At 58.4% G+C, this 14,748-nt stretch overlaps 3 protein-coding genes across 3 annotated transcripts in view; all 3 read left to right on the top strand.

The window, feature by feature from the left end:
- LOC109532656 (tetraspanin-8) overlaps nucleotides 1–2,853 on the top strand; it is a 4,631-nt gene extending 1,778 nt beyond the window's left edge. Inside the window, exons 2-8 of the mRNA XM_019897610.1 lie at nucleotides 985–1,047; nucleotides 1,134–1,253; nucleotides 1,373–1,447; nucleotides 1,540–1,632; nucleotides 1,712–1,822; nucleotides 2,310–2,393; nucleotides 2,518–2,853. Coding sequence (XP_019753169.1) covers nucleotides 985–1,047; nucleotides 1,134–1,253; nucleotides 1,373–1,447; nucleotides 1,540–1,632; nucleotides 1,712–1,822; nucleotides 2,310–2,393; nucleotides 2,518–2,589 — 618 coding nt within the window. The 3' untranslated portion in view covers nucleotides 2,590–2,853. The remainder of the gene's footprint in view (nucleotides 1–984; nucleotides 1,048–1,133; nucleotides 1,254–1,372; nucleotides 1,448–1,539; nucleotides 1,633–1,711; nucleotides 1,823–2,309; nucleotides 2,394–2,517) is intronic.
- A 994-nt stretch (nucleotides 2,854–3,847) lies between these two features.
- On the top strand, nucleotides 3,848–8,487 carry LOC109532654 (tetraspanin-8-like). Its single transcript, XM_019897608.1, has 9 exons — nucleotides 3,848–4,037; nucleotides 5,029–5,085; nucleotides 6,072–6,191; nucleotides 6,264–6,338; nucleotides 6,540–6,635; nucleotides 6,746–6,880; nucleotides 6,959–6,991; nucleotides 7,959–8,042; nucleotides 8,130–8,487. Exons 1-9 carry the CDS (start codon nucleotides 3,978–3,980, stop codon nucleotides 8,220–8,222), a joined length of 753 nt encoding a protein of 250 aa, XP_019753167.1. The 5' UTR covers nucleotides 3,848–3,977; the 3' UTR covers nucleotides 8,223–8,487.
- A 1,553-nt stretch (nucleotides 8,488–10,040) lies between these two features.
- Nucleotides 10,041–14,748, top strand: part of LOC109532578 (thyrotropin-releasing hormone-degrading ectoenzyme-like) — a 15,481-nt gene continuing 10,773 nt past the window's right edge. The window contains 5 exon segments of the mRNA XM_019897459.1: nucleotides 10,041–10,739; nucleotides 10,742–11,082; nucleotides 11,787–12,004; nucleotides 12,399–12,681; nucleotides 13,904–14,030. Of these exon segments, the coding sequence (XP_019753018.1) occupies nucleotides 10,676–10,739; nucleotides 10,742–11,082; nucleotides 11,787–12,004; nucleotides 12,399–12,681; nucleotides 13,904–14,030 (1,033 nt within the window). The 5' untranslated portion in view covers nucleotides 10,041–10,675.

Raw genomic sequence — 14,748 nt, 5'->3', positions numbered from 1 at the left:
CCACCCCCCGGCGTCGCCCCCCGGCAGCGACTCCACTCGACTCGTGTCGCCTTCTTTCCTCACTCCCAAATTGTCACTTGACCTTTGTGAACTTTTTGAGGTTGTTTTCTAGTCCTACTGGTTTTACCTTTTGGCTCTTGCTGAGAATGACTGAGTCTTACTTGGGGGGAGAAAACAAAAAAAAAAGGCCTGTTTGCGAGCCTTTTTTGTTTTGTTTTGTTTTTTTTTAAATCCAGTCGGTTTCCTAGTCTACTTTCGGGACCGGTGTGCTTCATGTCGATTCCCAATGTTGACCGGTCTACTTTTTGTATGGAGGTGGTTGCCGGTGCATTTCGAATGTTCAGCGGCGCAGTGCGATGTCACGTGACGGGCTTTTGTGTTCCAAACGGGTTTGGCGGCTACCTCGCCCTGACGCTCCCGCGTACACGCGCGCCTGGTTTCAGGGCGTGGGCCCGTTCTCCAGCCCCCTCGTCCCATTCAGCTGGTCAGGCCGCGTCTTCGACTTTGTTCCGCCACACAAACGCCTCGGGCAAAGAACTTGTCGTGGGACGACGCGCGTTGATGCATGTACTGCGTCGGCCTCATTCACCGAGGTCGACAAAAGCTCCCCGGAATTGCGGGAATGTCGCCGCTTGAAGAAAAGAGTCCGTGCCGCACGTCGGCGTCCAAACCCGGAAGCCGTCAAGAGCCGCTAGAGGCCAAAGTCGTCATTTGTCTTGGACGGCGCTCGAACGTGATTGACCCGCGTCGTATGACGCCGCTCTCTCGGGTGACGTCATTGTTGGTCAGCGAGCGAGCGAGCGGTCGGTCTCCGCGGAAACGATGAGCGGATGAATATGCGAGGGGCCCGCGCCGTCAAAGGGTCGCCGGGGGTCCGGCGGCCCGTCCGCTGCCACTTTTCCGTCGCTCTCCGTCGTTTTGTTTGTCATTGGAGCGGCAAGCCCAGTGGAGAGGACTCGATTTGATGGATGTGCTTGCGTGCAGCTGAGCGGCTGCATCATCCTGGGCGTGTCCATCTACCTGAAAGTCAACAAGGACGGCAACAGCGTAAGAAAAGCGGCTCACCGCATCCCTCGGCCCGCCTTTCCACTTGGGCCCCGAGAGTTGACCGTTGTTTTCCGTTCGGGCCGCAGATCACCAGCCAGTCCCTGCCGGGCATCGACCTCCTCATCGCCGTGGGTGTCATCGTCATGCTCTTGGGGTTCCTCGGATGCTGCGGCGCCATCAAGGAGAACCGATGCATGCTCATCCTGGTGGGGAGCCCGCACGCCGACACGCCACCGGGAAAAAAAAAAAAAAAGCATCGTGTACACACCCGCATACGCAGGTTTTGCCACCTTGACGATATTAGCGTCATGTTCCCATCGCACAGTTCTTCGCCAGCCTGCTCCTGGTCTTCATCCTCCTGCTGGCTGCAGGAATTGTGGGCGCCGTAGCAGAGAATAAGGTACGGCGGCCCGTTGAGTCTTTGTGTGGCGTCAGCGCAGCGAGAGAAGGCGACGGAGTGGTTTTTGTTTGTTTGTGTGCGCGCGCGTGTAGGTGAAGGACTGGGTGAAGGAGCGCCTGCAGAAGTTCATGCCGCTCTCCGGTCATCCCGAGATCAGAGAGGACCTCGAAAAACTCCAGAAGGAGGTGAGGTCCCGCTTCCTCGTCCGCGCGGCTCACCTCCACGCGTAGCCACGTGCTAACCCTTCCGTCGGCCGGCGAGCAGCTCGGGTGCTGCGGCCTGGTGAACGGGGCGTCCGACTGGGACGTCATCCCGGACTCGTGCCGATGCGCCGCCTCCGACCCGCAATGCGGCCCCGACAAAGTCTACGCCACGGTAAGCGCACGCCACGCGGGGGTGGGCTTGCTTCAGAGGGCCGCCGTTTCCCCCGCGGACTTTGCCACTGTGTCTTAGTGTGCATGTGACGGCGGGTGTGGGCGTGGGGAATTTGGGTTTTAGTGCCGGCGTAATTCAACATCGTTTCCTTTTCGGGTTTTGTTTGTAACCTATGTGTGTGTGTGTGTGTGGGTTTTTTTTTTCCTCAGGCTCAAAGCATGCTCCCATTTAAGGAGGGAGAATGGTTGGAGCCTGTCGGGTTTTTTTTTTCCCTCTCCCTCCCTCTCTTCCCGGTTGTTTTTCTTTCCCGCGTCAACTCTGGGAGCACTGAACGGGGAGCCGCCAGGCTTCCCGCTCCGTCTCCCTCTGCCGGTCATCGTCGTGTTGACTTTTCCCGCCGTCCGATTCCTCGGCCACCAAATGCGATTGTGAGATATGTGTGATCCCGAAGGCTAAAAGTGCGTGACCGCCGCGTGTTCCCTCGCAGCCGTGCTCCACTCGGATCGTCCACCTGTTGGAGAAAAACATGGAAGTGGTCATCGGCATCGCCTTCGCCATCGCCGTACTGCTGGTCAGAACGCAGGCACCCGGCACGCAAAAATCACATTTCCCCACCGCGGGGCCAAAGCCGGCGTCTCTTCGTCGAGACACCCGGCCAACGTGACGCCCGACGCAAGAGTTTTGTGTGTCCGCAGATCGCCGGCATGGTCTTCTCGATGATCCTGTACTGTCAGATCACCAAGCGAGACGGCGCCACCACCGCCTGAACTCCGAAACGACATCAACCGACGTCCCAGCGCACTTTTATACCGAAGGGACTCTTTGGGCCGACCGCACGTCGTCGAAGATGATTTTTTTTTTTTTACCGAGCAGCACCGCTCATGACAAAATTGACGTCCAAATCTCATTGGAAGAATGGAAAGCTTTTTTTTTTTTCCCCTCCCCTCTTCCGAACCACCGTTGCTGTGTACTTATTTTTATTCCAGAATATAACACGAATCCCAATTGTGATCATCTGCTTTCTTCAACCATTCGACTGCTTTCGCAGTGTTTGATTTGAGCGCTTGAGTCGTTTGTGCGGGTCGCTGCCGGTTCCACACACGCGGGTTGTATTTTCCGCGTCGACCGTCTGATTCGGCTCCGGCGCACCCCAAATCCAGCCAATAAGAGTCTTCCTGACCTCTTGCCGTAAGACAAGTGCAAACCTCGCCTGGGGTGATGTCACTCAGACGCCGGAGCGCCGTCGCCTCCTGGAGCCCGAGTTGATTTCCCCCGGCAGGATTCGAAGGACCTCCGGCAGAGCTCCGAGACTTTGCAGGATGACCGGCAACCGCCCCGGTCCGAGCGCCGCTCTACCGTTGGGAGTCGAGCGACGGCGGGGCGGGAGTCGAGCGACGATGGCACGTGTCGGGCAAAGGACGGCCGCATCCCAGCTGCGGGAGTCTTGTCGTCCCTTATCGCCAGATGCCGACCTCGGCTTTGCGATGGCAGATTGACTTCTTCCTCTCGTCGTTGACGACAACTCCCCCCTCTGGTGTTCCCTGTTTCCTGCGTACTTTCACACTGACTCAGTCTCTCCGCACAAAATGTTTCCACCGGCTCTTTCTTGCCCGAGCGTAAGGCGAGCCCCTCGCGGTTCGATGAAATGGTCTCGATCTGCGATGAAGCGCTCCATCCATCGTCCCAAAGGCTTGGATGTCCACATGATCCCTGCCGGCGGGCACACGGGGTGCAGCCACCTTTTGTCTGTTTGAGGCGTTCTCTTCGTTGGCAAAAGTACAAGATGGACACACGCATGCTCTGAGGGTTGGGGGGTGGGGGGGGGGGTCGTCATAGATGGAGATCAACTCGAACTTGGCGAGTGAAATTCCATCCAAAAGACACATTGCAACTTTGGCCACTCAACTTGTCTTCTTTGTCTTTGTCTCTGATCTCAAATGACACCTAAGAATGTTTTCCGCCCCAAATCATGGCAAATTGTGTCCGTGTGTGTGTGTGGTTGTTTTTTGTTTTTTTCAGTGTGGCGAGGGGGAAGGTCTGTGGGCGTTGTCTCCCCACAGCGGCGCGGACGCAACTTTTGGCATCCTGGCAAGCTGCAGCTCGTCAAAGCAGCGCGCTCGCACGCACACTCGCAAGCTCCGACTGCCGCGTCAAGATGGGGAAAATTAACGGCTGCCTCAAATGTCTTTTTGTCTTCTTCAACGTCGTCTTCGCCGTAAGTACGCGACCGCTCTCCCTGGTCACGTTCCGATCCGCGGCTCCCGCCGCCTCCGTCAAATGATGGAGACGTGCGGGACTCGACGCCACATGAGCAACACTTGCTTCTCGAGCAATCTTCCATCGATCTCGACATGTAGAAGATCATGTCATGCTTTTTAAAAACTATCATTTTAGTTTTTCATTCCAACATGCGTCATGATTGCACATGCTCGGAAAAAATCAACACGGTTTGGAAAGGAAGAATGGCCAGATCGGTTTTGAACAAGTTCATCTTTGTCTTGATTTCACCGACGGGAAATTTCTGTCATGTCGTTGACGTCGGAATATGCCCTTTTTTTTTCTTTTTCTTTTGTTTTGGGGAGTAGGGGAAAATCGAGGTCATGCCATTTGTCTTTGGAAATGTTTTTATTTCAGTTGGAGGTGGGCCATTTGAAAACGCGTCTTGAGGCAACAACGCAACCGCTTTGTGGAAGAACATTGTTAGAAAAAGGGGCCGGGGAGGGGGGGGGGGGAGATTTTCCACTAGAACGTCTCCGATTGCATAACAACCGCGGCAACCGTCGAGATCTCCAAGCAGAGCTCATTTCCGCTCCGAGAAAAGCCAAAAGGTGCGCAGTTGAGCAAAAGTCGTCGGCCTACGCCCCCCCCCCGCCTCTTCCTCTCCCGCCTTCTTTTTTTTTCCCGCCTCTCCCCCGATAGCTCGCACACATTGTCTGTTTCCAGCGGCAACACATCCGCTTTCATTTGTTGTTGACTGGCGGGACGGACCCGTTTTCGGACCTTGGATGGAGCACGACGGCGCAAGGTCGCATTTCAGGATCTCTGTTATCTTGTGCTACGTTCAACCACATTTTGTTGCACTCGCACACTTTTTCCATGACTGGTCGGTGACTTTGCACGCCCTCGTCTCGCGCAACCACGTTATGCCAAATCAAGTGAGCGCTGCGCGCGCGCGCGTGTGTGTCTGTGTGTGTGTGTGTATATAGATCATCGGATGTCTGCTGATCTTTGGGGCGGTGAAGGCCAGCGTCTACAGCGCACAGGTAAATGAGAAAAAACTCTGCGGCGCAAAGAGAGAAGCGTGGGCACACGTGTTGACAATTTCCTTCACTTGAGCGGCGCCAATTCAGGGCTGCGCGTCGGCGCGGTTTCCCTCGCACTTTTACGAGCGCCGCTGCGCAGCCCGGATGAGCCGCGGGAGCGAGCCCAATTTGGGGCAGAGGGGAAAGGTGTCCGATTTCCTGGAATGCTCGTGAAAGCCGTGTCGGGAAGCGGCGTCATTGAGAAGAAAAACAACTGAAAAAAAAAATCCCAGTTTGTGCTACTCCTCTGCCAACGTCAAACTAGTCGCGCGCGCGCGCCTGCGCGTGCGGTTTGTGCTACTCCTCTGCCAACGTCAAACTAGTCGCGCGCGCGCCTGCGCGTGCGTCGGTGGGTTGAATTTCATCAACTTCTCACCCCACCGCCCCTCCGTGACGTGATCCGCCAGAGTGGATTCATTCCAAGTGAAATCACAGTCAGATGGCAGCAAAGTCAACAAGTTGCTTGAGGTTGAAGCTTTCTTTTCTTTCCAGAACAAAAGCCGATGACGTCGCTGACGGCTTTGGCTGTCACTTCTGCCTTCGTCCGAGTTGTCGCTGCTTCCTTGTGGCGTGTCTCGAGAACAGCTCAAGTGACAGCCAAAGCTGTCAGCTATAGGTAAGGTTTTCTCTCACCCCCCCCCCTTCCCAAAAAGACCATTGTCTGGGGGAAAAAAAAAAAGAAACCTTCAACCTCATCTAACCAGTAAATAGACAAGATGAACGTCATAGCACTGTCAACAACTTGCAGTGGGAGGGAAAAAGCTGATGAGCGTGACAAGGAGGCGGACGCTCTGGAAAACTTCACGATCCTCCTGAAGGGCACCCCCCCCCCAAAAAAAAAAAAAAACTGCAATGGGTGAATTTGGACTTAATGAAAAAAATGTGTGTGTGTGTGTGTGTGTGTGTGTGTGTGTGTGTGTGTGTGTGTGTGTGTGTGCGAGATGCAGCTGTCGGCAGTAGGTGCGCCGGGCCTGGGCTGGGTGTGGGTGTTTGCCATCGGCGTCCTGGGCATTTCCTGCTTGGGAATCTACGCCGGAATATCGGAGAAGGAGCTCGCCCTCAAGATCGTATGTGGCCGACACGCCCGCCGGCGCCCGCGCCCGCCCCCTTGACGTGTGGCCGTTGCCTTCTGTTGTCAGTTTGCCGGCTTCATGGCGGTGGGGATGATCATCATGCTCATCTTCGGCATCGTGGTGGTCGTCATGAGGAACAAGGTTAGCTTCTCGACGCGAGCTTCGCGTGGCCGCGATCGCCCGCCGACCGCGCGGCTCACTTCAAATCTTGACGAAAGAGATGTCCGCAACGCATCGACGTGAATTGACGCCACTTCCCGCGGCGAATCCTCGGGGCGCTTTGGCAGCACCCGTCGCATTGTCCAGGAAGTGACCTCGGTGCAAATGTCGTTGCGGGCGAAGGTGCGCCAGAGCTTCCGCAGCACGTCGGCAGACATGGCCAAGCCCTTCATGGCGGAGGAAGGATTTCGCATGGTGCTTCAGCAGCTGCAGGAGAGCGTGAGACCGCAACGCGCACGCGCACCCGCCGACAGAATCCGCATGGCGCTTTGGGAAGGTGACTCGGCGTGTGACGTTTGCCTCCGTTTCCATTTGTGCGCGCAACGTAGGGTCATTGCTGCGGCTTGGTGAGCGCCAGCGACTGGGGCGACGACATTCCCGCCACGTGCGAGTGCCGACCCGGACTGGACGGCTACGGAGGTTACGGGACCTTCGGACATTCCGGATGCAAAGCCAGGCCTCAGGTAGGCGCCGCGCGCCCGCCGCCTTTTAGCACTTCCCCCGCTCCGGCGCGTCATTGAGCCGCTGCGTTTCCTCCGCAGGGAACCACCGGCCCTGAGCAGATCTACCAGCAAGTAAGAACGCGCGCCTGCGCACACGCACGCACGCGTACACAGACACCAAATTGGGCAGACGCCGAGACCCTTCCCGCCATGCCCCGACAAAGTCTCGAGGCCGTTTTGCTTTGAAGCGAATTCCCTCAGGAGTCGCAAAGTTAGAAAACGCAGCGGGTGGAGCACCCGAGACCAAAGTGGGCGGGCGTGTCCGTGATCGCAGAACGCGGGGGAGAGTTACAAGGAGCGATGGCCGAAAAGCAATAGCGAGGCAGCCGTGTCGGCTCAAATGGGGACAATTCACCCGCTTGGAATTTCCAGAGAAAACTTTTTTTTTTTGTGTGTCCTTCGATGATGTCCACCCAATTTTGTGTCCATTAGCAAAACGGGCGTCAGGGGCTAATTTCTTCTCTTCTCTACTTTCTAAGGGCGCGACAGAGTTCGAAATGTTTGCTTCAAAACAAAATGGCTGGCTTCCTGTTCAATTTCAGGCATAGGTCCTTTTTGTGCGTCCTGTCACAAGAGAGAATTTTCGTTTTTTTGAATTTTCCGCAGGATGCTACCAAGTGAGTTTTGAGTTGGAGACACGCCAACATTCTCTCCAGGATACGTACACTTGCAAGAATTTGTGACTTTTTCAGTATGTTGAGACTCCCAACAAGGAAAATGATTTATGGTACGGATAACAGTAAACACAGCCATTCCAATCAGGCCAAATCTAGATAAATACCTGGCTAGCTCGCTAGCTGTAAAAAAAAAAAAAAAAAAAATCAAGCCAGTTGCACCCGCGGACACCAATTCCAGGGGATGCGCGTGTCATGTTGGGGAATATCAAAACAGACGGCTGGCCCACCGCAGACGTGAAGTCGGCCGTTTGGGTTTCCGTCGGCCGTTTTGGCAAAACTCCCTCCAATCGAGCCGCCGTTTGCAAAACGCTCGACGCCGGCGAGCCACTTGGCGACTGACTAACCGCCGGTCTTCCTGACAGTCTTGCGGCGAGTTGATCATCACCTACGCCGACTACTTCTTCAACATCGCCATCGGCTTCCTGTTCGGCTTCGCCATCACGGCGGTGAGTCAGGTCATGAGTGCGCTTGCGCCCGGCGAGATGACTTTCTAACCGCTGTGGCGCGTCTGTGTGTGCGCGCATGGCGTTTAGCTCCTGGGCCTGCTGGTGGCCCTCCTGATGATCCACCAGGTCAGACGCCACGACCAGGCCGGCGCCTCGTCCGTGGCCATGAAGAGTTACTGACGCGGGAACATCAGCAGTTTGTCCCCCCCCGAGCTCTTGGTGCTCAAAACCTTCGCAAAGCTTTTCAGTCTCCTGCACTATAACGACGAGACGTTTACAGTCCGCTTCCGCTGCACCTTTTTTATACCTTTGCTAAAGATACTGTACACGTACAAAGGAGATATCGACTGTTTTTTAATCACATTTTTGTAAACGAGAAATGCTCCATTTTTTTAGTCTGTGATTGCTGATCAGCAACATTAAATTGTCGTTTTTGGTTACGATCCCAAAGTGTCCTGGTTACGATATTCAAGCCGGAACACCATCGAGGGCGGTCAAGCCTCGGAAGCGTATTCGTTGGGACTTTTACCTTCCCAGAGTGGACGCTGAAAGCATCTCGCTTCCTTAACTTTTACTGTCATAACTTTTGACGTCACATCGGGGAGGACACGTCACTTCCTGTTTCCTCACCCAAAGCTGTCGGGGAACGAACGCGAGTCGTCTCTCCGGGCGCAATGACGTCGCCGATTGTCGCCGCATTTACCCAAGTGCTGCTATTGTTCATTTCAGCTCGAGTTCACAGTCTCTTTTCGGAGTAAAAACCGACTTGGACATCCAAAGACCAAGACGATGATTAGGAGGTGAAAAAAGGAACAAGGTGGAGTGTGTGTGTGTGTGTGTGTGTGTGTCCACGCGCCCGGGGGTGTGTTTAATGAGGCCTGACACGGTTGGATCCTTATACAGGCCACACACTCACACAGACACGCACGAAGAAGGCAAGGTTGTTGACCTGAAACGGGGGCTCTCAATCAAATGGCTTGTGGACCGCCAACGTTGAAAGGTTCTCCACCTGAAGTGAGGCGGCAACACGCCCTCACAAACACGCTGATGGAGACGAACGGCTGCGCGGCTCACACGCGTCCACGTGCAGGTCGTGACGTCAGCCTCATTGGCGTACTTGCGGCTGATGTGGTGGGCGCGCATCCGCCGGTGCGTGAAGCGAACGCCGAAAGCGCCGATTGCTCAGGAGCGGCGGGTGGGGGTCCGCTTCTCTTTTTTTTTTTTTTTTTTTTTTTCTTTTTTTGGACGTTGCTCACCTCTCAGGGATGGCGCTACAGCCCCATCGCAAATCTGTGTGCCCTCGGTTTAGCCCCCTCCGGCATTGCAGTTGATATTTCAAGGCTGAAGCCTCCCGCCGGTTGCCATAGTAACGGCAGCAGGTACCCCCCCCCTCCCCTACCTCACAACGAGCCATGTGTGTGTGGCTCCGAGGGACAACCGCCAAGCGGCTCCCGATGCATCGCCACTCCCGCGGGGGGCCATCGAGTCGGTGGCGCAGGCCGAGTTGCGGAGCGAGAGAGGTTCGCCGAGGCCCCGGCTCGGGCCGGGACGGGCCGGGCCGCCCTCTTCACGCTCCCTTTCTTCTCCGCCACGCGGATTGGATTTCAGGTGCGTCGGTCGCCGCCCCTCTCGCCGGCACGCTGTGACCGGACAGCAGGTGGGCCCGGGGTCCCGCGAGTGACGAGACACCTCCGAGGTGCTCTTTGCAGCCGCTGCGTCGCCTCCAAGACGTCAAAGCGATGAGTCCGGACACGTGACTCGAACCGGGCTGAAAGTGGCAGAGCAGGCGGTCTCCGCGCGCACGCGCCGCGCGATGCCCAGACTCCTCCCCCTCCCCTTCCTCCTCCTCCTCTTCATCACCTTCATCCTCCCGCACGAGGATGTGAGCGCGGCGGCAGCGGAGGCGCGGCGGACTGACAACTTGACGACCAAAGGCTTCGGTTGCCTCGGACGGTTCCGGACGCCTCGCCGCGCCGCTCCGCTCACGGTGCACGCCGCACGCGCGGGATGGTTCGACGTCGTGCGGCGTGGACACGAAGCTGCCGTTCGCCTCGGCGGAGCAGCAGGACCTTCCCGGCCGCCGCCGTGCTCGGCGTGCGACGTGGCTTCCGGGTGAGTGGGCTTCCTGCGTGACACGTTCCCACGCGGGCTCCACTCTTTTTGAACCCGCCGAGAACCGGAACGGGAGGAAGGAAGGAAGCGATTTGTGGGCAAAAACAAGCCGCAGCCCGTCAGCGTGTTCCTGCCGACTCAGCCAAATCCGCGACTGGACGGAAGCGATCAGGCGAGCGGCTCGCGATCACCAATTAGCGGAGCACGGATGCCGGTGAAGCGCCCCCCACCCCCACCCCACAACAAACGGTCTTTATTTGGGCAATGCTGTGTCAACTAACATTCTGCTCTGAGCAAGTTTACTCATTGCGTGGTTAACGGTCGGGCTGTCACGCCACAAGGTTCTTTTCCAAGACTCGTTCGTTCCCTTTTGACATTTGGAGACTTGCTCACTTTGTATTGGGAGCTTCTCTTGCTCTTGCTGCGCTTTTTCCTGGTTTGAGGAGGCCTCCTCCCGCCATTGGCTCCGGTGCGTCCCACCTCAGCCAATCACAGCAACGGGGCCGGTCGAAGTCGGGCGCATGGGCCTGCGTGACCTGACGTCGGGCGTCACGCGCAACGGGCGCCGGATGTCCGAGCAGTGGGCGGCGCCTTGTCCATCGTCACGCTCATCGCCGTCACCGCCGTGGCCGTGGCGCTGGGCGTTCGCTTCGAGGAGTGCGGGGGAGCCGAGGAGGAGGACGAGGAGGCGGCGTCGCCCAAGCACCGCGGCGCCGACGGCGGCCGGGGGGAACGCGTGGCGCCGACGGAGGAGGAGGCGGCCCAGCCGTGGACGAAGAGCCGGCTGCCGGCCTCCGTGCGGCCGCGCCACTACGACCTCCACCTGGCCGTCCACATGGACAACTTCACCTTCTCGGGTGACGTCAGCATCGACATCGAGTGCGTCAACGCCACCAGGTTGATTCTGCTACACGCCGACAGACTTGAGGTACGCGCCCCGCCCACTCCGCACCATGCATGCTTGACGCCCGACCGACTCGGCTCCATGTTGGACGCCTGACTGAAGTTGCCAACCTCGCCCGCTTTTAATTGGCGCCACGTGAAAACCGGACCCTTTTGATGAGCCGCTTGACACCCCCGTTGACTTCACCTTGTATTTGGTGGCGGCGCCACGCCCTGCTGGATGCGCTTGATCGACTTCACTATCTGCACTGGTACATCGCCCTGCACGTCTGACAAACACACCCTACTTGGGGGTGGGGGGGGGGCATTTAATAGCAGAGCAGCCGAGTTTCACGACACTTTGATGAGTCACACGCACACGGTCAGTGACATGGTTTCCTGTTTGGTGACACGGTTGGCTCTTGAGGGGCAGCGGTCTGTCAGGACAGCCCTGCCCCCTTCCTCCATTGTGCAGTCTGACAACAGCGCGCGCGTGCGTGCGCTTTGCCGCGAGTGAAGTTTATTTTGGTCATTTGCTCATTGCGGCTTATTACGCGTCTATTCGGGTTCATTAGGTTGACGTTGAGGTTGTTTTGTGAGGTTAGCCTCGCCTCCGGCGCCGGAGCGCCGCTGAGCTTCTCGCAAAGAGGCGCCCGGTCGACAAAGACGCGCGGGCTCGCGGAAGGGGCCGGTCTTGGGAACGGGGTTCCCGTCGCAAATGAAGCTGGAGCCGAGTCGTTTTGCTCGCAGGTGTCGAGCGCGTCGGTGACGGCCAACAGGCCGGGGGGAGGCGCCGTCCGCGTCCACCGCCGCTTCCTCTTCCCGGCCACTCAGATGCTGGTGTTGGTGCTGCATCGAGAGCTGAAGGCTTCCAGGACGTACCGCCTCAACCTCACCTTCGACGCCGCCATCGAGGACGAGCTGCTCGGATTCTTCAGGAGCTCCTACACCCTGCGCGGCGAAAGGCGGTACTCGCTCCCTTCACTTTCTTCCGCATCTGGCCGCGTCGAAAATAAGAGCCCGACGATGCCGATTTCTCGGCTGATGTCGTGCAGCCTCGTGACACGATCGTCCCATCGACAAACGTGGAAATCGGCTGACAATCGTCAATCCAAACGTGACTCGCGAGTTCATCCCGCGGGTGATTTGGCCAACCGTCCCGCCTCCGAGGGACGACTTATCGAATAGTCCTGCCCCAAAAACGCGACTCCGCAAATACCAACGAAACCGTGCGCCTCATCCGAAAATGCCGTTCAAAAAAAGGGATCGATCAACGATCGTCAGATTGTGCCAACTCAAACCGAATAGCTCTGTGACTCTTTTTGGGTTGTGTTTTTTTTTTGGGGGGGGGGGGGGGTCCAGCTACCTGGCGGTGACGCAGTTCAGCCCGACGCACGCCCGCAAAGCCTTCCCGTGCTTCGACGAGCCGGCGTTCAAGGCCAGCTTCTCGCTCAGCCTGCGGCACCACGCTCAGTACACGTCGCTGGCCAACATGCCGGCGCTGGAGGACGACGGCGGCGGCGGCGAGGACGACGGCTGGACGACGCGCCGCTTCGCCCGCACGCCGCGCATGTCCACGTACTACCTGGCCTGGGCCGTCTGCAACTTCACATCCAGAGAGACGCGCGCCGACGGCGGAGTGGCGGTAAGCGGCGCCGCCCGTCCTCATCGGGGAGGGCGGCCCACCGTCTCCATCGTTGTCACCGGATGAGAAAAAGGCCGCCGCGCGTCTCGCCGCGCGGCGTTTTGTCGCATCGCGAAGACGTCCGCGTGCCGCGGTCTCGGAGGTGCCGTTCGCCGCTTGCCTCGGACTCTCGGGGGAGATGATGTCATGAAATTCCTCCTCCAGGAAGCGGACACGGGTCACTTCCTGCCAATCCCGCGCGCAGCTGCTCCGCGTTAGCGCACGCCACGCGGCGCCAGCTGCGGCCCGTGGGCGTTTGCGTCGCTTTTTTTCTTCTTTTTCCGCCCGCACGAGCGCGCTGATGTCGGACGACGGCAAGGACAAAGCCCGGCGCCACCGGTGCCGCCTCCACGGGCGTAATGACACATCATCCGTCTTGACTGACGCGCGTGCGCGCGCGCTCAAGGACACGCGCGCTCCCAGTGGAGCCGCCGAAAAAAAAAATGTCGCACATCAGACTTGCGCTTTCTCATCCTTGGTGGAGGTCAGCCTGTTGGCACGAGTCAAACAAACGCTCGTCCGTCATTGGACCTGCGAGCCGGTCAGCGCGGGAAGCGTCGTCAGCGCCGGCATTCGACTCCCGCTAACGTTCTGATTCGTAGCTTGAGGCGGCGGGACGTGCGCGCGGCAGCGGCAGCTTTTTCTTCTGCACCGCCTGCGAGCTGTGTAGCATGCGAAGGAACGATGTGGATGCAAGTGATTTGGGATTCGGCGGCCTCCTTTGTCCTGCCGTGTCTCTCTCACACACTACACGTGTCACATTGCGTGTGTGTGTGTGTGTGTGTGGCCGCATGATGGCAAGATCAGGCCCAAGCCATGCGAGCGGCTCTCACCAGGCCCCGGAGAGCACGTCGCATTTGTCGCGCGCACGTCGTGGCACGCGAGTCGTTTGTGTGTGAGAAAAAGCTTTTTCCAAAAAGTTGAAACAAGACAGTCGCGAAGTCGTCGGGGTGCGTGTGATTCGTCTCCCCCTCGGTCTGCTCGCGAGCACGACAAAGACATATTCTTCCGCCCCCTCCCGTTTCGCAGCGCGACGGTTGCCTCGACCGGACGGCGCGAGAGTGAGCGGCCTCGGCCTCGGCTCAGTCGCGACGGCCGAGCTCTGCCCCGTCGGTTGCTTGCTTGTTGTCTTGCGTGTGTGTGTGTGTTTTTTTTCACGGCCTGGTTTCCCGCTCTTCCTCAGATCCGTTTGTTCGCCCGGCCGGACGCCATCGCCAGCGGCGCCGGCGACTACGCGCTTCACATCGCCGGGCGCCTCCTGGCCTTCTACCAGGACTTCTTCAAAGTGCCGTACTCGCTGCCCAAGCTCGGTAAGCTCACGGCCGGCGTCCTTTCTGTCCCCCTTTGTCCCACGTCTCTCGGAAAGATCGCCAGTTGCGTTGGTGTTGAGAACGGCGGCGCACTCGACTCGATGGCGGTGACATTTCGCCCGCCCCGAAGCGTCGCAAAGGGCTTCGCGGGCCCCGAGTGGACAACGAACCCCGTGCGCGGATCTGAATTCGGCAGGAGGCCGAGGAAAAACGCCCGGCTGGGTTTTTTCAAAGAAAGTAACCTGAGATGGGAGGGCCACAAGGCCGCAATGAATGCCGCCGTGAATGGGCGACGTGGAGGCGTCGCGCGACGACTGGAGCGCGTTTCAAAAGACGACGTCCCGAGGCGGAAAGCTCCGGAGCGACGCCTCCCGGGAGGCGATCCGCCCGGCATCTCGTCTGTCCAAACCGGCGAGGAACGAGGAGCGGCGGTCGAGAGGCTCCAATCATCTCAGTCGTCGTCCGTCAGATGTCGTCGCTGAGCGCGTCTGGATTTGCTTCCGCCCCCCCCCGTTGGCCTTTTGCACCGCCGGCTGGCTGGACGCGTGCGAGCGTGGCCGAGGTCCCCGAGCCGCCGGGCCCCATCTGGCGTCGGGCGGGCCGCGCTGTTCCCCCGGGGAAGGCCCAGGGACGCTGCTGCACAAGTCCTAAAAATAAAACGGGGGGCTTTTAGAAGAGCAGCTGCCAGGGGGTGAGGGGGCTCAGGCACACGTTGCGG

Source organism: Hippocampus comes, unplaced genomic scaffold (assembly GCF_001891065.2).
Source record: "Hippocampus comes isolate QL1 unplaced genomic scaffold, H_comes_QL1_v1.1 scaffold81, whole genome shotgun sequence".
NCBI classification, from domain to species: domain Eukaryota; kingdom Metazoa; phylum Chordata; class Actinopteri; order Syngnathiformes; family Syngnathidae; genus Hippocampus; species Hippocampus comes.
This window is presented reverse-complemented; position numbering and strand designations above follow the sequence as displayed.

Excerpts from the sequence above, each read along its gene's own strand:
- LOC109532654 (XM_019897608.1), top strand. The coding sequence starts at position 3,978 with ATGGGGAAAATTAACGGCTGCCTCAAATGTCTTTTTGTCTTCTTCAAC. Across the intron at positions 6,192-6,263 it reads AGGAGCTCGCCCTCAAGATC|TTTGCCGGCTTCATGGCGGT; the intron begins GTATGTGGCCGA and ends TTCTGTTGTCAG. Across the intron at positions 6,881-6,958 it reads GATGCAAAGCCAGGCCTCAG|GGAACCACCGGCCCTGAGCA; the intron begins GTAGGCGCCGCG and ends TTTCCTCCGCAG.